The following is a 17467-nucleotide window of genomic DNA, read 5'->3' as shown; positions in this document are numbered from 1 at the left end:
AGATATGTTAAACTGGTGAAAACATTGACATTGACTTTGATTTACAGTTGGTTTATAGCTGGTTAGTTTGTGTTGGTAAATTTATACACTCAGGTTTAAGTGTCCACAGAGGGGTTGGCACCAACAGATTTGAATTGAATTGTTGCAATTTAGGTTTAGACAAGGTGGTTAAAATGATCCCATGCTACACAGAAGACTGATGCAGATAGAGCTGATAGGATTCCCTTTGAGGCCACATCTAGAGTTTTCTGTGTAACAAAAACTCTGCTGCTCCTCCGACTGATTTAAACTTCAATGTCAGCTCCAGAGTCATGAAAAGGGAAGGCTCTAACCATCACTGTGTGAAATAAGCCTATGGAGGAAGCTGATTATTAAGGAGAAAGCTACTAATTACAGAGAGCTCTCTATAATTTGGAATGACAGGAAAGGAAGAGAAGAAAGAATATGACACTTGGGTAAACAGCACTTACATAGCACCTTATGGTTTTCTAATCAGTGTATAATCTTTGCTTAAAATTCTCACATCCTTGTGCAGTAGGGAAATAAGCACTATCCCCATTGTACAGACAGGGAAATTTGGCAAGAGGTTCAGCAACTTGCTACAGAACCGCTGTTATTGGGCAGCTTCAGGACTACCTGACTCCAACACACTTTGCCTTGAGGTGCTGGCAAAATAGATTTGTAATGCTTACATGACTGTGGGGAGGAGCTCTAGGGTTGAGGGAACTTTGGTCTCCAAGCATCATAGCAGGGTCTTTCCACCACAGTAAAATGTGATGTTAATGAAGTTTGTGATTTAATGTTAAACAGCAAGAAATTTAAGCAATTATGCAGGTTTTGTCTTTGCCCTTTACCAGAGACTAGCAATTGCAGGTGGTCTGAAAGAGCAGATAATCTGTCCTTTGTACTGCAAAAAGCAGTTGGGTAGCTATGACATTCTAACCTCACCTATTAAGTGCATCGCTTTAGGGAGTTTAAAGCTCAACCAATGTCAAGAGTGTGATGTAGTTTTGGGTTTCATTATCTCTTGGAGTGTACACAGCAAAGGATTAAAGTACTGAATGAGGACAACTACATGTTATGGGCTAATTGCATTAGCTATATTCCCTAAACTAGGCACAAATCACAGGATTCAGGAGCACAAGGTTGTAAAAACAGCTCATATTCTAAAATTAGACTGTTTATGAAGGGTCTTTAATAGACCAAGAATCCCTTTAGAATTGAGACAAATGTGTTAAAATATTCTTTAAAATAATTCCATCTCCATCCACAGTACACTCATTAGCAAACTCATATAAACCATACGATCAATGCAGCTCTAACATTATTATATGCATTGATAGAGGTACCCATTACTGCAGAATCTGGCTGAGCTTTTTATATTTTAGATAACGAGCAGAGTACACTCACTCTCAAAACAAACAAAAAAAACCAGAAGGCTGTATTCTTGGGTGTAAAAAGGAGTCTAAATTAAGCTTTCCACAGTTGCTCATAAGGAAAATCTACAAGGAAGTTTTTTACAGCAGAAACTCCTCTTGAAATCTGGCCTCCATTCATGTCAAAGAGACAGTCTTAACAGAATTCTTACCCAATAACAATTTGCTTGCACATGGATGCCAAGATCTACTTTGAAATAAGCAAAAATGCAATATAATTTTACCTCTCCCTAACATTTAATTGGGTTCCTTCCATCACTTACTAAAGGGATCAAGGCTGGGCCTTGGGTGAAATGAAGGACCAGTCTGCAGGGGCTGGTTTATACTACTACAAGACAAAGGTTTTCAAAACTCATCATTCACAGCACTTGCTGTCACTATTCAATAGTTAGGCTACATACCAAAGAGAATGATCTAAGGTGAGAAAACTAACAGACACGTGTTCACACTTTCCTACCTACAAACACTCTGAACCATTTTATGACTGGGCTCCAGACGTCAGGTTTCTTGTGCCACGTAAACCTTGCTTTAGAGAGAGAAAAGTGTTGCAATACATGGTACTAACACAGCTGGAAGCTATAAGAGCAGCTCTGATTAGGGGCATCTGAATGAGTCATTTGAAGTAAAAACCCTCAGCTGAGCAGCTGCCAATTTAAAACATACACCATATGCCTCCCACACACACTCATCAGCTTTTAAACACACAATGCCTTTTTGCTTTACTTCAGATTACAAGTATCAAATGCTCCCTTATGATCTTCACAACTGGGGTCTGACATACAATTAAGAGACTTGTATCAGCCCACCTTTGTTAACCTTCAGAAGCAGCACAGATTTTGAGGTTTATTGCAGAGAAAAGAAGAAATGGACAGATTGCAAAATGAACAGTTTGTTTTCTAGTTTCCTTCTGTAAAGAATTAACAACATGAAAGGAGTTGAAACCTATCACAATCCACTGCCAAATGACAAACAGCTGAAATCTTCATGAAGTAGATTAGAGCCAGGAAGGGTACTGATCACAAATCTCAGAGAGCAGCTACCTAAATAGGATTTTAGTTTAAATGTAGCCTATTTGGATTGCACAGTTTAGTGAAATGAGATAATAAACCAACAGACTTCTTAATTAAGACCATCAATAATAGGGCAGTAAGGCAGGCTACCTGCTTGCTTATTTTTCAATTACTTTAGTGCAATTCAATTGACACTAGAGAAAAGCTAGTGGTTTCCCCCACCCTCAAACACATCTAAAAGACTGGAAAGAGGAGACTAACCATTCTAGCTAGCTGTCTGGCTATGAACAGGAAGAAGCTATCCAGACTCTGTAATGCTTACACATGCTAAACATCCCAAAGTCAACAGGCTACAATGTGTTTAGGATTAAACATCCTCTCCTTTTAATATGTATTTTTATGTATGCTTTTGGGAATGAAGATATTTCATGTATTTTATTTGTGTATGTGCTATGCTACTATAGTTAGTGAAAAGCTTGTTTTCTTTTGTGTCAAGTATTTGCTCTAGATATCAAAAAGTTCCAGTACAAAAACCAGTCAACTTCTGCTTCAGCTGCTATGACAGCACTGAACAGTACAATAGACTTGAGAAGCCACAGGCAGAATTACAAGGCTATGCATGACCATGGACTGAAGACAATGTGAACTACAGCACCATTAGAAAGCGTAATAAAGACATATGTTTTAGCAAGAAGCAAGTAAATCAAGAGTGAAACACTAGGACAAGGGTAGTTCTTTTGCAAAGTCTAAGTGCCACAGAAATAGTTCTGTATGGATTTCTGGTTTCTGGGAAAGCTTTACTTTTAAAAAGAGATGCCCACTGTGGACAATTTCTGCTGTGGACAATTCAGTATCGTTTTAGCAGGTGATAGCACGAGATTCTATTTTCAATAGGTTAAGCTATATTTTAAGTGTAAAATATAAAGAAAGCCAAGACAGCCATTCTAATTTAAAATTTCTACTAGTGATGCAATGGAGAAGTTTAAAAAAATAATTAACTGACAGAGCCATGCACTGGATGTGAAGTGGCTTTGTGTCACTGCTGTTGTAAGGCCTTCGCGAACTTACTTAAATAAAACTGAACTCTATTTAGAAGTAAATGTTCACATACAGGTTAAGTGATTATAGGGCTTTGTAGGGATTGGGGAAATTACTATAATTCTAACATTGCACTATTCTTTGCACATAAAAGCTGATTAGTTACAAAGCATCCTATAAGTCAGGGATGCCGGAGATACAAATTCCACCTTTAAAGTTAGTGCAATGCCTTACATCAAAACAGGTTAATTGGCTGAAGAGAGGGGAAAAATTGCTCCCTTCAAATATGTACAAGTGACTCCCACAAACATTCAAGCATGAACCCTGACAAAAGAAAAGCCTTTCACAAAGGAATAAAAAAAAAAACAAAAAAAACTTGTATTTACATCTATAGCTAAGGATCAAGACTACTTAGTTTTGGACTCAATTTTGACATTTTAGGCACTAGCAATAGGTATATTGCATGAAATGCTTTATACTCAAGATTCTAGCTTTAGCAAGAAAAGACTAAGTCAGTCACTCTTATAAATCTCCAGCATGGTTCAGCTCAATCTTATAACTGATAAATAGGAAGCATCACAAAAATGACAGAACTGTGATGTAGAGAACCATTAAATGGTTTCAGAGTCGGTTGTTTTTATAAAGTCCACTTTGTTAATACAAAAATTGCAGGTGATGTTCTTCCTTCAGAAAACAATGGATCTCAGGCACATTCAAGAACTGAAACCCATATCAGTTTAAGTAAAATCTTCACTGCATGCCAAACCATTGTTCTTGATCTGCCCACTGTGCTGCTTCACTATCACTGCCCTCCAAATCCCCTTCTTCTCCACTTCCCTCCATGTCATCCACATCCTCTTCCTGGGTTGCATCTGTTGGACTCTCCTCTTTTTCCATTTTCTGCATTCCTTCTAAAGACTTCTGATCATTGGGATCCAAACTGGGGGAGAAAAAAGGGTTACTCAAACTTAAGGTAGTCAACATTAGAAATATGTCTAATCAAAACATCTCCATCTTGCTTCCCCCACTTCCTGTTTACTGCTACTGATATTTAAACTCAAAGATGTTGCAACTTTACCTCAGACTGCTGTTATAACCATTTGACAAAAGATGGAAGAGCACGATTAACACCAATTACATCATCTATATACAAATTCCTAACCGTTGAGAATGCACTTGTCTGAACACTATGAACCTCCCAATGAAGCTTACACAATTCTTCTAGGCAATACTAACTAAAGCAACAGAAGACAGATTAATGCAATTTAAGCGACTAGCACTAAAAACACTGTTCCTGCACCTCCATCGAGGCAAAAATAGCCAACCTACCTGACCCTACAGTTTATAAGGTTTGTGGGTATAACAAGGTGTTGCATTCAAGATAGGTATTTAACTTTTAATAATGCAGAGAACATAAGATTTTTTTATTAGGAAATATGGCATCTTATTCTGAAACATGCTAAATTTTACCCGAGTTTGAAATAATTCTTTTCTATTTGAGTTTGAGGGACTCAATTTTATTGTAAGAAGAAATGTTGATTCAGTTGAACATCAAAACCTTTCTGTTTGAATTTAGTTAATCCCTTAAATTTATACAGCACTTTCCAGCCTAAAGGTGGAACCCAAGGTGCTTGACAGAGTATAGAACAGTTTAAGAAATTATAAACAAATCCATGCCTTAATCCTTCTTATTGGTCTAGCAATTGACTGCCTGGTAACATACTTAACATTAACACAAGTTTACAATTGTAAATTTTTGTCTTTGAGACTCTGAATTGGGAATTGCAGTACATAAAGAGTAAGATATTGTCTACACTAGAAAAATTAAGCTGTTTTAACTACATCCTTAGGGGTGTGAAAAATCCACATCCCTAAGCAGCATAGTTAAGCTGATCTAACCTGCTGTGTATACAGTGCTAGGCTGATGGAAGAACCCCTCACATCAGCATAGGTACTGTCTACACTGAAGTGCTACAATAGTACAGCTAGAGCAGTATAGTTGTACCACTGTAGCACATCAAGTGTAGACAATCCCAAATTCACTGAGAGAGAGAGAGACGACAAGACTCAACCAAACAACCCTGCTGCCCCCCTCATAACTGACTGAAGATGTACTACTAAGCCATCTTACACCAGCCATGTCATTCTTAATTTCTAAGAAGCATACAGAAAACCCAAGGGTCTACAAGTTTTACCTTAGGGCAATACTGTACTGGTCCATGGCTTCTTGATATTCACTGACTGCTACAAGAAAGTCACCTAGTATTCGATGCAGAACACAGTCACTCTGATTGGCAAGTGCATTCCTCAACAAAGCTATTCCATCTTCATATTTCTGTTCTCTACCTGTTGACATGCAGAGCTACAGTTCCATTAATGGTTTAGATATATATTCTTCAAGTTATTTTGTGGATGATCTAAAACACTATCACAATCCTCTTCTTTATTCCTAAAACCATCTGCAGTTGGTGATAATTAAATCTTCTGAAAATGTAGTTCTTGCTCCAAGTGTTATATTTTTAACCAAAATCAATGCATACATGATTCTCTCAAATAATTAGTAAGTTATAATTTCTTCCATCTGAAGTATTACTATAGTGCCAATCACTGTAATAGATAAGCAGTTCATATCTTATGGCATCCTGTAATTTTTCTTTTACACAGAACTGCTTAGTCTTCGGCTGTAACATTTGTATAGTGTTTTTCATATTAGTGACTTTGTGGAACACTCACTTTCATGTAAGATATGATTCAAATAAACTGGACAAGGAAGAGACATCTCAAAGAAAAGAAACTTACTAAGAAGCTCTGCTTTTTTTACCACTGCTTTAATGTAATCCGGTCTCTGTGTCAGTGCTTTATCTAATAAGGTTTTCGCCTTCTCTTGTGTGACTGGATCTTCAAGACAGACTGTTGCTAACAGAGTAAGCGTCTGTGCATTTGCTCCCAGGGTTTTGTACACATTGTTAGCCATAACCATTGCTTCACGGATACTGTTGGATGCCAGATAACAATCAATGAGGCCTGAAGACCAAAAAGATGATGTTACTGTGCATTAATATTTACATACTAGCATACTAACAATCTGTTTACAGACACTGTATCAGAGTTTCATAAGTATGCTTCTCAATACATCAAATTCAGCTATTTTTGTTTAACAAGCATGCATTTAATGTCTAATATTTCCCCCTCTTCTCCTGATTTCCAGCGCTATTTAGTGGGTTTTTCAATATCATTACGCTACTAGGTAGTAAGTAATGTTACTTCACCTGCAGGGAACTCTGGGAGGCAACTTATACTCTTCCTATACCATGACACCATCGTACACCGAAGCCCTATCTAAACTGTATATGAGAGTCATTGGACTTTACTTGCCTTCATAACAGTCAAGCCTGCAAGGTGAAAGGCGTATTGCTTCTCGGAAATGTATAATTGCCTCCTGTACTCGTCCCATATTTCTAAGAGCAGCCCCTTTCAGCAGCAAAGCTTGAACACTATTACTATTCAGCTGAATAGCTTTGGCTCCTAAATACAAGGCACGGGAGTATCGCTTACTGTAGAAACTGTGACACCTACAAAAAGAAGAGCAATGGTGATAAGTGTGCACTACCAAGAGTCATTCATGGAAAGCTGAAAAGAAAAGCAACTGATGGATTTATAGCATGCAGTTACTTAAAAAGATATTAACAAAATATGTTGCAACAAAATATTAATAGAACTGGTGATTCAGGTACTAGTTACAGCAACATTAGTTATCTGATAGACCCAACAACTCCAAGGTGTTTAAATATAGCTAGAAAAGGATTGAAAGACTTAATATGTATCTAATAAGACATTTTAAAGTTAGACCAAGAATTAAATGTTTAAGTACAACAGCAGACTCACAGGATAAGTACAGCTTCCAAACTAATGACACCTGAACACATTGCCACAAACACATTCAAGCTCCTAAGACAAGTTAGCTAAGGAGCCACGGGATGCAAGGAAGTAAATGGAAGTTACCCTGACACCACCCATGGTTCTGCATGCTGATCAGAAATATTGAAAAGACGGCAGCCCAAGTTCTCCACATCCTCCAGTCGACCGTCACGTGCCAGTAAGTAACCATATACGTCCATTCCTAAGAATGAAATACTTTGGGATCAGTTGTATTATTGCTGAACTCCTAACTATAACACTTAAAAGCTTTATGAAGATTTAAGGTCACAATGGAACTTGACCATAAGGGCCAGTGATTTCACAGCACTTGTACGATCTAGGAGTAGCTAGGATACATGCTTTGGGACTAAATTTGAGCACCAGACTCTGCACTTTCACCTTAAAGGTGGAGGAGGTATCAAGAAAACAAAATAAAATAAAATAAAACCAAACAAAACAGGTATAAAATGAGAGCATGAAGAATTCTAGATAGTTCATGCAGAAGGAAAAACAGAACACTCAAGCTTCTTAAACTAAATTTGTTAGTACTATGTTCCTCTATGGAGAGCCTGATGTACAGCTCTACTAACTTCTGGAAGTACTGTAATTATTAATGAGGTGTAAGAAACACCCACTTTATACTATGACTGCCTCCAACTGCTTCTGGGTATGGACAGAAACTATGCACCTGCTATGCTGATAAATAATTATGCAGCTGTTCTAAGCCTATAGTGGAACGTGAACTGGATACACCTGCTGTGCTCATGTCATTCAAGGGGTTAGCATGCTAGGCCAACTTCGAGAATTTACAATTACTTACCTTTTATCAGATAAGGATCCAGCATTTGTGCCTGCTCAAATTTCAGAATCGAGTTCTTATTATCTCCAGCTCGGAAGTACAGGTCTGCTAAGCTACCCAATAGATCCACATTATCCCTCAGTAGAGACTTTTTTTCTAATGAGCTTTAAGAGAAAAGAAATGCCATTTAAACTAGCACCTTGTTATGTACTGTTTGAATGCTAAAACGCTTTGGAACCTGTAAATTTTCTCTCAAATACAATTGTAAAATTATGATTTTAAGTGTCATACATTTAAAGACCTACAGTTACAGTTACCACAAGACCTGGTATCACCCATATTGTTACCTGACGCTCACTCTTTACTGAGTGAGCGCACACCCACCATTTGAACACTCATTCAAAAAACTACTTGATGACATACATACAACTTACATTGTTACTTGACGGCTGCCAAACTTGGGGGGGGAGGGGGGGAGAAGAGAGAGAGTTCTTAAGCAAGGACCCTCTACTGAAGATATCTTGCTGCCAGCCCCAGAGTTTGATGCCAGGAATAAATAGCTGCACCCTAGATAACCTTCCCTGGCATGATAAACTGGGCGGGGTGTGCGTGTCTCCAATACTGACCTCTTAGAGCCATGCAGGGCTTTACAGATAATCACCAGCAACTTGAGGTGCATCCACAAACAAGGCAGCCAGTTCACACCATTAACCCCAAGCAATGATCATTTAGGACAGGGGTTCTCAAACGGGGGGTCAGGACCCCTCAGGGGGTTGTGAGGTTATTACATGGGGGGTCGTGAGCTGTCAGCGTCCACCCCCAAACCCGCTTTGCCTCCAGAATTTAGAATGGTGTTAAATATATAAAAATGGGTTTTTAATTTAGAAGGGGGAGGGCCGCACTCAGAAGCTTGCTATGTGAAAGGGGTCACCAGTACAAAAGTTGAGAACCACTGGTTTAGGAGAAAGGCACTAGGAATCTACACCAGCTGGACTTCAAACACAGCTTCAAGTAAAGCACAATGCAATAGACATCCAAAAGGAAATATGTTTTTTTAAACTTCATGCCCTAGTTATGTTTACCTGCATTGACTGAAACATGTAGCTTTTATAAGAGCATCTGGGCAAAGAAATTGCACTAACAGCACAGCATCATTAAGGGGTTCTCAGTTTCCATTCATGTTCTAGAAATGTGCAGTTAAGTCACAAAAAGTTTAAACTAGTTTCCAGCGGTCAGTTTTCAAAAGTAGCTGCATCGCTGTTTTCAGTTACAAAAAGATTGTAATTTAAGAAGTTAATTTACAGAATTGAAAAGAAGAACAATTTTGAATTTTAAAGTTAAGCACTCTAGTCTAAGGAGATACAAGGTACCTTCTCTTCCCCATGAAAGAGAGTGTATAGCCTTTGCAGAACTATTTACTTTAATTGGAGCTTTCTTCACAGAATACCCAGATCTTGCAAAGATCTCAGATATTATTTAATCTATATGCACTGAATCGTAGGTACAATCCAAGACCAGTAAGGAAAAATGTCCTGATTTTTTACAGTTTGTCAGAACAAAAATGGATAGCAAGTCTAAAAATATTGTTACGCTTGCTTTTTCAAAAGTTTTCCAAATCAAGACTTTTCTCCAAATCAGGAAAAAAAAAAAAAAAACTTATGTTCAGCATCTGACAAAAATCCAAGCAATGCTTACAGATCAACTGCAAGGTCCTCAACAGCACAAAATAGGCATCATGCTGTGCCAAGCAGCATGTTTAAATCTGTCACAACACTGTGAAGTTGTGACTCAAGAATAGTAATTTAATTCACCTTGATTCTTACCAGATGGTGTTGATTGCTCTAGTATTATCTCCAGTGTGCACAAATGCATATGCTTTGATCCACACTGAAAGCCAGTCCAAGTTAGGGATGCTCTGAATAACATTCATCGTCATGGAAGCCACTTCTGCCCCTTTTACTGAAAGTGACAGCAAACCTATTCAGAAAAATACACTAGTCAAATCCAAAACAGTTTGTCGTACAAATTTGTTAAAATGTCTAAATGCTCCTGTACAACTTGTAGACTGCATGCAGCCTGTACAACTTGTAGATTGCATGCACCCTGTACTGCATGCAAATTAGCTAGTTTACTAATATGTTTTACACATCTCATATTTTAGTGATAATATTGCTTGATGTAATTTTTAATATTAGATACTTGGTGGGGAAAAAGTCTCTACCTAGGATGGCATCGAGTGCTAATGGACACTGTCTCAGCACTTCTTTGTAACTGGTAACAGATGAGCGTTCTTGACCTGCCTTCTTGTACAAATTTGCCAACATCATGTTAATCTGTAATCAAAAAAATCTGATTGTGAGAACAAGCCAATCAAGAGTTATGAAAAGCAGAGTTCCTCACCAAAAAGTCATGTTTTCATTATCAAGTATAGCCCCATCTTCCCAGCTCTCTGGACAGAGAATAATTATGAGCCCTGCTTCTTAAGTCACCAACTTGTATAAAATGAGAAGTGTTTCTCATTTCTGATTCAGAATACAGAAAAATGGAGATATCCTAATATTATACACTAGTGTAGTACCTCTGGGAATCACAAGAGTGTTTTCTGAACATTCATTCAAAAGATGGGCAAATGTTTATATAAGTAGAAGTGATGTCTGCAAAGGCCTATATATTACATTATTGCTTTCTTTTATTTGCTCTCTCTGCATACCAATGCAAGGCCATGGCTACATTGGCGCTTTACAGCGCTGCACATTTTGCGCTCAGGGGTGTGAAAAAACACCCCCCTGAGCACTGCAAGATACAGCGCTGTAAAGCCTCAGTGTAAACAGTGCCGCAGTACTGAGAGTGCAGCTCCCAGCGCTGCAAGCTATACCCGTAGAGGATGTGGAGTACGTGCAGCGCTGGGAGAGCTCTCTCCCAGTGCTGGCACTGCGACCACACTCGAAACTTCAAAGCGCTGCCGCGGCAGTGCTTTGAAGTGCAAGTGTAGCCATACCCCAAGTCTACCAGAGCAACTGTATTTCGAAGGTGGAGAGTAGATTTGCATTTAAATTCTGACTGAATTCACAGCTCACGAAAGGGCAGAAATGGCTTGAGGAAGCTTCCCCCGCCTCCCAATGCAGCTAGTTGTTCTAGTGTTTAAGAATTTTTGGTTTATTGGCTTGCAGGGGTAGAAGGCTGCTTTTCCTTTCCTCAATTTTCTTCCTTTTCTGTACAGCAAGCCTTGCATAAGGGAGAACACCTTATGGTTACCACTCACTGGCTCAGATGGGATGCTGCTAACATGTAAATTGTTATGCATGAGGTGTAAATGGCCTAAGAGATTATCTAGATGACAGAACCAGCAAGCAAAGTCTCAGTATTATCAGTGAAAAATACTAAGTGTCCTAAACATTTAGCACCATGACATGTTTCAGAGTGGTAGCCGTGTTAGTCTGTATCAGCAAAAACAACACCCTAGAGACTAACATTTATTTGAGCATAAGCTTTCATGGGCTAAAACCCACTTCATCAGATGAATGTAGTGGAAAATACAGTAAGCAGAAGATATATATACACAGTACATGAAAAGATAGGAGTTGCCTTACCAAGTGGGGGGGTCAATTCTAACGAGCAGCAAAGAATCCTGTGGCACCTTATAGACTAACAGACATTTTGGAGCCTGAGCTTTCGTGGGTGAATACCCACTTCCTCAGATGCAACTTCACCCACGAAAGCTCATGCTCCAAAATGTCTGTTAGTCTATAAGGTGCCACAGGATTCTTTGCTGCTTTTACAGATCCAGACTAACACGGCTACCCCTCTGATACTTAATTCTAACGAGATAATTCAATTAAAGTGGAAGTGGGCTATTATCAACAGGAGGGAAAAAAAAATAACTTCTGTAGTAGTAATCAGGGTAGCCCATTTCAAACAGTTGACAAGAAGGTGTGAGTAACAGTAGGGGGAAATTAGTTTTTGTAGTGACCATCCACTCCCAGTTTGCAGTTTAACTCCAGTTCTGCAGTTTCTCACTGGAGTTTGCTTTTGAAGTTTTTTTGTTGAAGAATTGCCACTTTTAGGTGGTGTGTAGTTGCTGGTTATATTTGCTTCAGCTTGGGGGGCTGTCTGGCAGCCAAGCTTTAAAATACAACTGCATTTGCTCCAACCCCTCAGACAAACACCTACAAGATCTCCATCAAGCATTATTAAAACTACAATACCCACCTGGTGAAGTGAAGAAACAGACTGACAGAGCCAGAAGGGTACCCAAAAGTCACCTACTACAGGACAGGCCCAACAAAGAAAGTAACAGAATGCTGCTAGCCATCACCTTCAGCCCCCAACTAAAACTTCTCCAGCGCATCATCAAGGAGCTACAACCTATCCTGAAGGATGATCCCTCACTCACAGACCTTGGGAGACAGGCCAGTCCTCGCTTACAGACAGCTCCCCAACCTGAAGCAAATACTCACCAGCAACTACACACCACACAACAAAAACACTAACCCAGGAACCTATCCCTGCAACAAAACCCGCTGTCAACTCTGTCTGCATATCTATTCAAGGGACGCCATCATAGGACCCAACCACATCAGCCACATCATCAGGGGGCTCGTTCACCTGCACATCTACCAATGTGATATATGCCTTCATGTGCCAGCAATGCCCCTCTGCCATGTATGTTGACCAACCCGGACAGTCTCTACGCAAAAGAATAGACACAAATCAGACGTCAAGAATTATAACATTGAAAAACCAGTCTGAGAACACTTCAATCTCCCTGGACACTCAGTAACAGACTTAAAAGTGGCAATTCTTCAACAAAAAAACTTCAAAAAACAGACTTCAACGAGAAACTGCAGAATTGGAATTAATTTGGAAACTGGATACCATCAAATGTGTTAGTCTCTAAGGTGCCACAAGTACTCCTCATTGATTTAGCACTATGTAAGTCATCAAAAAGTGTGAGAAGAATCTTAAGGAAGAAAAGTTTCAGAGTAGCAGCCGTGTTAGTCTGTATCTGCAAAAAGAACAGGAGTACTTGTGGCACCTTAGAGACTAACACATTTATTTGAGCATAAGCTTTTGTGGGCTACAGTCCACTTCATCGGATGCATGCAGTGGAAAATACAGTAGGAAGATAGATAGATAGATAGATAGATAGATAGATAGATAGATACACACAGAGAGAACATGAAACAATGGGTTTTATCATAAACACTAAGGAGAGTGATCAGTTCAGGTGAGCTACTATCAGCATGAGAGAAAAAGAATAGTTTGTAGTGGTAGAGTGACAATACAAGGTGACAACATTTCATTTCCTATTAACTTCTTTTTCTCCTTGTTTTCAAGAACTGTCCATTGCTTTACTACCTCTGGTGGTAGCACTGGTGGGAGTATTAACATAGTCCGAGCTAAGGCATTTTTACCACTTTTGTCTAGAGCAGCAATTACTCTTTCCCAGAATTGTAAAAACTAGTTATACTATCCTCCAAAAACCTCAGAGGCATCAGCTGCGAGGAGTAGAATTTTGCATAGCTAATAGAGACTTCAATCCTAAATAGGTTAAGCATACATGCTCTCAATAGCTTATCAGCACATGTCAAGGTGTCTATTGTTCCTCACGCATAGAGAAGATTTTGTAATTCCCACTAGCATTAACAAAATTACCCAGGTAATTTTCACAAGAATTACCTGTTAAAGACATACAAAAACATTTAGCTCCCATTAGTTTGGTGAACTCTTTCAAACAAAGAATTTCCATATAGAGATTACCTGGTTTTAAAGAAGATATGCTTACTAAACTCAGATAATTTATAAGTGTTTAGCCAGTGTTTCCAGATAACTCATTTAAATATTGTAAGCACAAATGCCAAGGTTTAATCTCTTTACCTCTATATGATACATCTTAATTCTTGAGCAAATATGATTATACAACTCCAAAAACATCTAAACTACTGTTTGTCACAAATCAATTCCAGAACCTACCTTGGGGGTTCTCTGTCTTGAAGGAATTCCATCTAGTATAGCAATAGCATCTTTATCTTGCTTCAACATTGTGTAACATTCAGCCATCTTGTATTTCACTTCAATTTCAGATGGCAGACACTAAAATAAAATTGATCACTAAAATGTAATCCCTCTCAAAAGTTGTTCTAACTAATAAAAACAAACAGCGTCTAAATTACTAAAATCTTATGAAAGACTTGTATTTTCATCAACAAAATCAAGATATAAAATGTAAAGGTGACAGTAGTTTGTATTTTTATAATGTAGACTATCTTCTCTTTTGCTAATGAAAACTACAAATTAAACGGGCACTCTCTCTGACATTTGAGACCAACTTAAGTTTTTCACTAGAAAGTAGTGGTCAGACACATTTTCAAAATTAAATAGCCACAAAATTCAAGCTTCTTTGCTGTGTAATTTTACAGTCTACTGCTACAACATTTGATTCACCAATATTTCATTTTACAGGGAGAATAAGAGTTATATGCAGTATGTCACTCTATTTCCAAATACCTGACTTTGTGGAGTGGCTGCAGCATTCCCAGTAGAGGGTCTTACTTTTGAAGTTTTACTTAATGCTTTCTTCTGCTGCAAGGCCATTGTATACTTACTTACAGCATTCCTATATTCCTTGTCATGGAAGAGGGAATCTGCATGATATACAAGAAGCTGGTACTTTTGTGATGGCGAGAATAACTCACTAGAAGAAATTCAAAAAGATATCAGCTTAAACTAGCTGATTACATAATAGGAGCAAAACTGCTAAATCGTAATTTTTTAGTATTAGTAATTAAATCCCCTGGCTGTGCCTGAAATCTGGAAGAACTACGAGTGCAATACTTGTACCCTTAAATGATAAATCCAACTACAAGCAAGTCCCATCTTAAACATAATAGCCCTAATCAGATCTTTTATTTGTCAATCATCTGTTAAGAACTTACAACCGTAACTGTTGTTAACCATCCTCTGCAACAGGCAGCTCTGAGAGCCAAGAACTCAGTTTTAGGACTGTATTTAATTTTTGTTAGAAGCAATTATGGTTCAGGAAGTACACCGAACACAGACAATGCACCGTCGCTATGATCGCTGTCAAGAGAAGAAGGATATGGGAGGTACAGCCTCAGTGATGATCCATCAGAAAGCGATGGGCAAGTCACCTTGTCTCTCGACAGCCCCGCCCGGGAAGCTGAAACTCTTAGCGCTTACAGGGCTTTGCATACGCACACCTCGAAGTGCCTCAGCCAGGAGCATATTGCTGGTCCCGTTTTACACATGGGGGAACTGTGACGGGGAGAGACTTCAAGCAACTGCAGCCCCGATCTGTTACCCCAGGCAGGACCTTCTCCACGGCGGCTCCCGCAGGGCCCCACGAAGCTCTGAGCCCCCTATCTCACCCCGCCTCATTCCCCACCGAGAAACGCGTGGGCCCCCTCCCCCCGTCACCCCGCAGCCTCCCCCACACCAGGCCCGGAGCGCCCTTGCCTCAGCCCCGCTCTCTCGCCGCCCCCACAGAGCCCCCTGCCGGCGGCACTCACGGGTTGTTGCCGCTCATGGTGAGCAGCAGCCCGCTGAGGAGCCGCACATTGGAGTGGAGCCCGGCAGCCGCCATCTCCCGCACATGCTCCACCACACTCATCCTGGAGGCCGGAGCGGGACGAGGGGCGCCGGCCGGGGATGGGGTCGGAAGAGACAGCGCTTCCTCAGCCCGCTGCGACTCCAAAATGGCGCCACCTAGGGGTCCTCGCAGGCAGGAGTCCATAATGCCTCTCTAGGTGGCCCTCGCTCACGCCTCAGTTTAAAAAACCTCTCCGTTGGGACCCCGTGGAAATCCGCCCAGGTGCCAGCCTCGCCTCTCCTCCACCATTAAGACCGCTGCCGCTGCCGGTGTAGGATACAAAGCGAGGACATTTTCCAGCAGGCACAATCATGGTCGCCCCCGCAGCTGAAACACTCTACGCATGCGCAGCGGCTGTCTCTACCACTCAGTGCCTTGTGGCGCCCCGAGGCACGTGTTGGCGGGCAGTGGCTGTGGGGCTCAGCAGGTTTTGAAGGAACGGAGCTGGGCTCTGGGACAACATGTTCTGGTGCCCTGGGCAGGGGCCTCGCTCTTATGCTATAGAAAGGCAGTGGGTGTTGTAGCAAATGAACCAAAAAGTCACATCACGGTCAATATGGTGCCATGGTTCACACACACGGGTCAGCTTTAATTTTGTCACCAAACACTATCCCTGGCCTGATTCACGGGTTTTTGCTGGTTTTTCTCACCTTCTGCTCAGTTGTGCATTACTGTGCTCTCTCCTGCTTTTTGTACACAAAGAAAAAGACTACAATATTATCAACCTTCTTATGTTCCTTCTGTAGCTACAACTCCCCCTGAAGTCAATGGGGACATGAGCCAGAGCTGTAAGGAGTGTGGGATTAATATGCCACACTTGGATCTGAGATGAAGAAGTTGTTAAGGTAACATGTTAATTTTACTCAAAATATGGGGGAAATAAATTCAATGTTACCACCTAAGAAAATTATTCAGTAGGAGAACAAATTAGGTGCAGGCATCTCAGATTGTACCACACAAAATATAAAGGGTTTATTTATTTTTAAATGAAGCATGCTTTTCATAATACTCTAACAATAGTATTTTCAATTTTCGTTGTATTTTTTTCCTTTATACAGTATGGTCTTAATCCTGCAGTCCTTAGATGAACAGTCTCATCAATCAGGACGAGATTTAGGATTAATGCTGAGGCTCCTGAGTCCCTGTTAAGGCCTTGCTCCTCAAGTTACAGGTTTAAAAACTTTGTTGTTTGTTTTTTGGTTATTTTTAAATAAATATTCAGGAGAACATCTCTTCTTCTCCCCTTGGAACTAAATTGTTGGGCCTGACCTACCTTAGAGGCAGAGCAGCTAAGCTTTGCACAGCTTCAGGTTTGACATTTCATACATAGGCAAAGTTTGACTTACGTATTTGGGAGTGGGGCAGCTCCAGTCAGGCCAATGTGGTCATTCATGGGGGGGCAGCTTCCACGCCTGCCCAAGGCTGCAGTTTGGGGGGTAACGCTCTCCTCTCCCCCCAGACTGCACCCATGATTTCACACTAGTCCAGCAGTTCTCAAACTTCACTGCATCATGACCCGCTTCTGACAACAAAAATTACTACATGACCCCAGCAGGGGGGACTGAAGACTGAGTCCGCCTGAGTCCCGCCACCCTTGGGGGATTAGAGGGGGGAGACAAAGCTGAAGCCCAAGGGTTTCTGCCCCAGAGGGGGAGGG

At 40.3% G+C, this 17467-nt stretch overlaps 1 protein-coding gene across 4 annotated transcripts; it reads right to left on the bottom strand.

Moving 5' to 3' along the window:
• Positions 1–2243: 2243 nt before the first annotated feature.
• Positions 2244–16033, bottom strand: ANAPC7 (anaphase promoting complex subunit 7). 4 transcript variants are annotated; one of them, XM_050923932.1, is made up of 11 exons: positions 15731–15963; positions 14709–14895; positions 14175–14294; positions 10423–10534; positions 10025–10178; positions 8223–8365; positions 7487–7604; positions 6860–7056; positions 6284–6508; positions 5680–5830; positions 2244–4424 (listed from the first exon to the last, which is right to left on the bottom strand). In XM_050923932.1, exons 1-11 carry the CDS (start codon positions 15952–15954, stop codon positions 4235–4237), a joined length of 1821 nt encoding a protein of 606 aa, XP_050779889.1. In that variant the 5' UTR covers positions 15955–15963; the 3' UTR covers positions 2244–4234. The 4 variants fall into 4 exon arrangements, with proteins under 4 accessions (XP_050779889.1, XP_050779891.1, XP_050779892.1 ...); XM_050923934.1 differs by lacking the exon at positions 15731–15963 and adding an exon at positions 15422–15596; XM_050923935.1 differs by lacking the exon at positions 15731–15963 and adding an exon at positions 15422–15593 and having other exon boundaries at positions 14807–14895.
• Between the last annotated feature and the right edge of the window lie 1434 nt (positions 16034–17467).

The sequence above is a fragment of the Gopherus flavomarginatus genome, chromosome 15 (genome assembly GCF_025201925.1).
Source record: "Gopherus flavomarginatus isolate rGopFla2 chromosome 15, rGopFla2.mat.asm, whole genome shotgun sequence".
Lineage (NCBI taxonomy): Eukaryota > Metazoa > Chordata > Testudines > Testudinidae > Gopherus > Gopherus flavomarginatus.
This window is presented reverse-complemented; position numbering and strand designations above follow the sequence as displayed.

Excerpts from the sequence above, each read along its gene's own strand:
- ANAPC7 (XM_050923932.1), bottom strand. The coding sequence starts at position 15,954 with ATGGACTCCTGCCTGCGAGGACCCCTAGGTGGCGCCATTTTGGAGTCG. Across the intron at positions 10,179-10,422 it reads AGCACTCGATGCCATCCTAG|GTTTGCTGTCACTTTCAGTA; the intron begins GTAGAGACTTTT and ends TTTTCTGAATAG. Across the intron at positions 6,509-6,859 it reads CAGGCTTGACTGTTATGAAG|GCCTCATTGATTGTTATCTG; the intron begins GCAAGTAAAGTC and ends TTTGGTCTTCAG.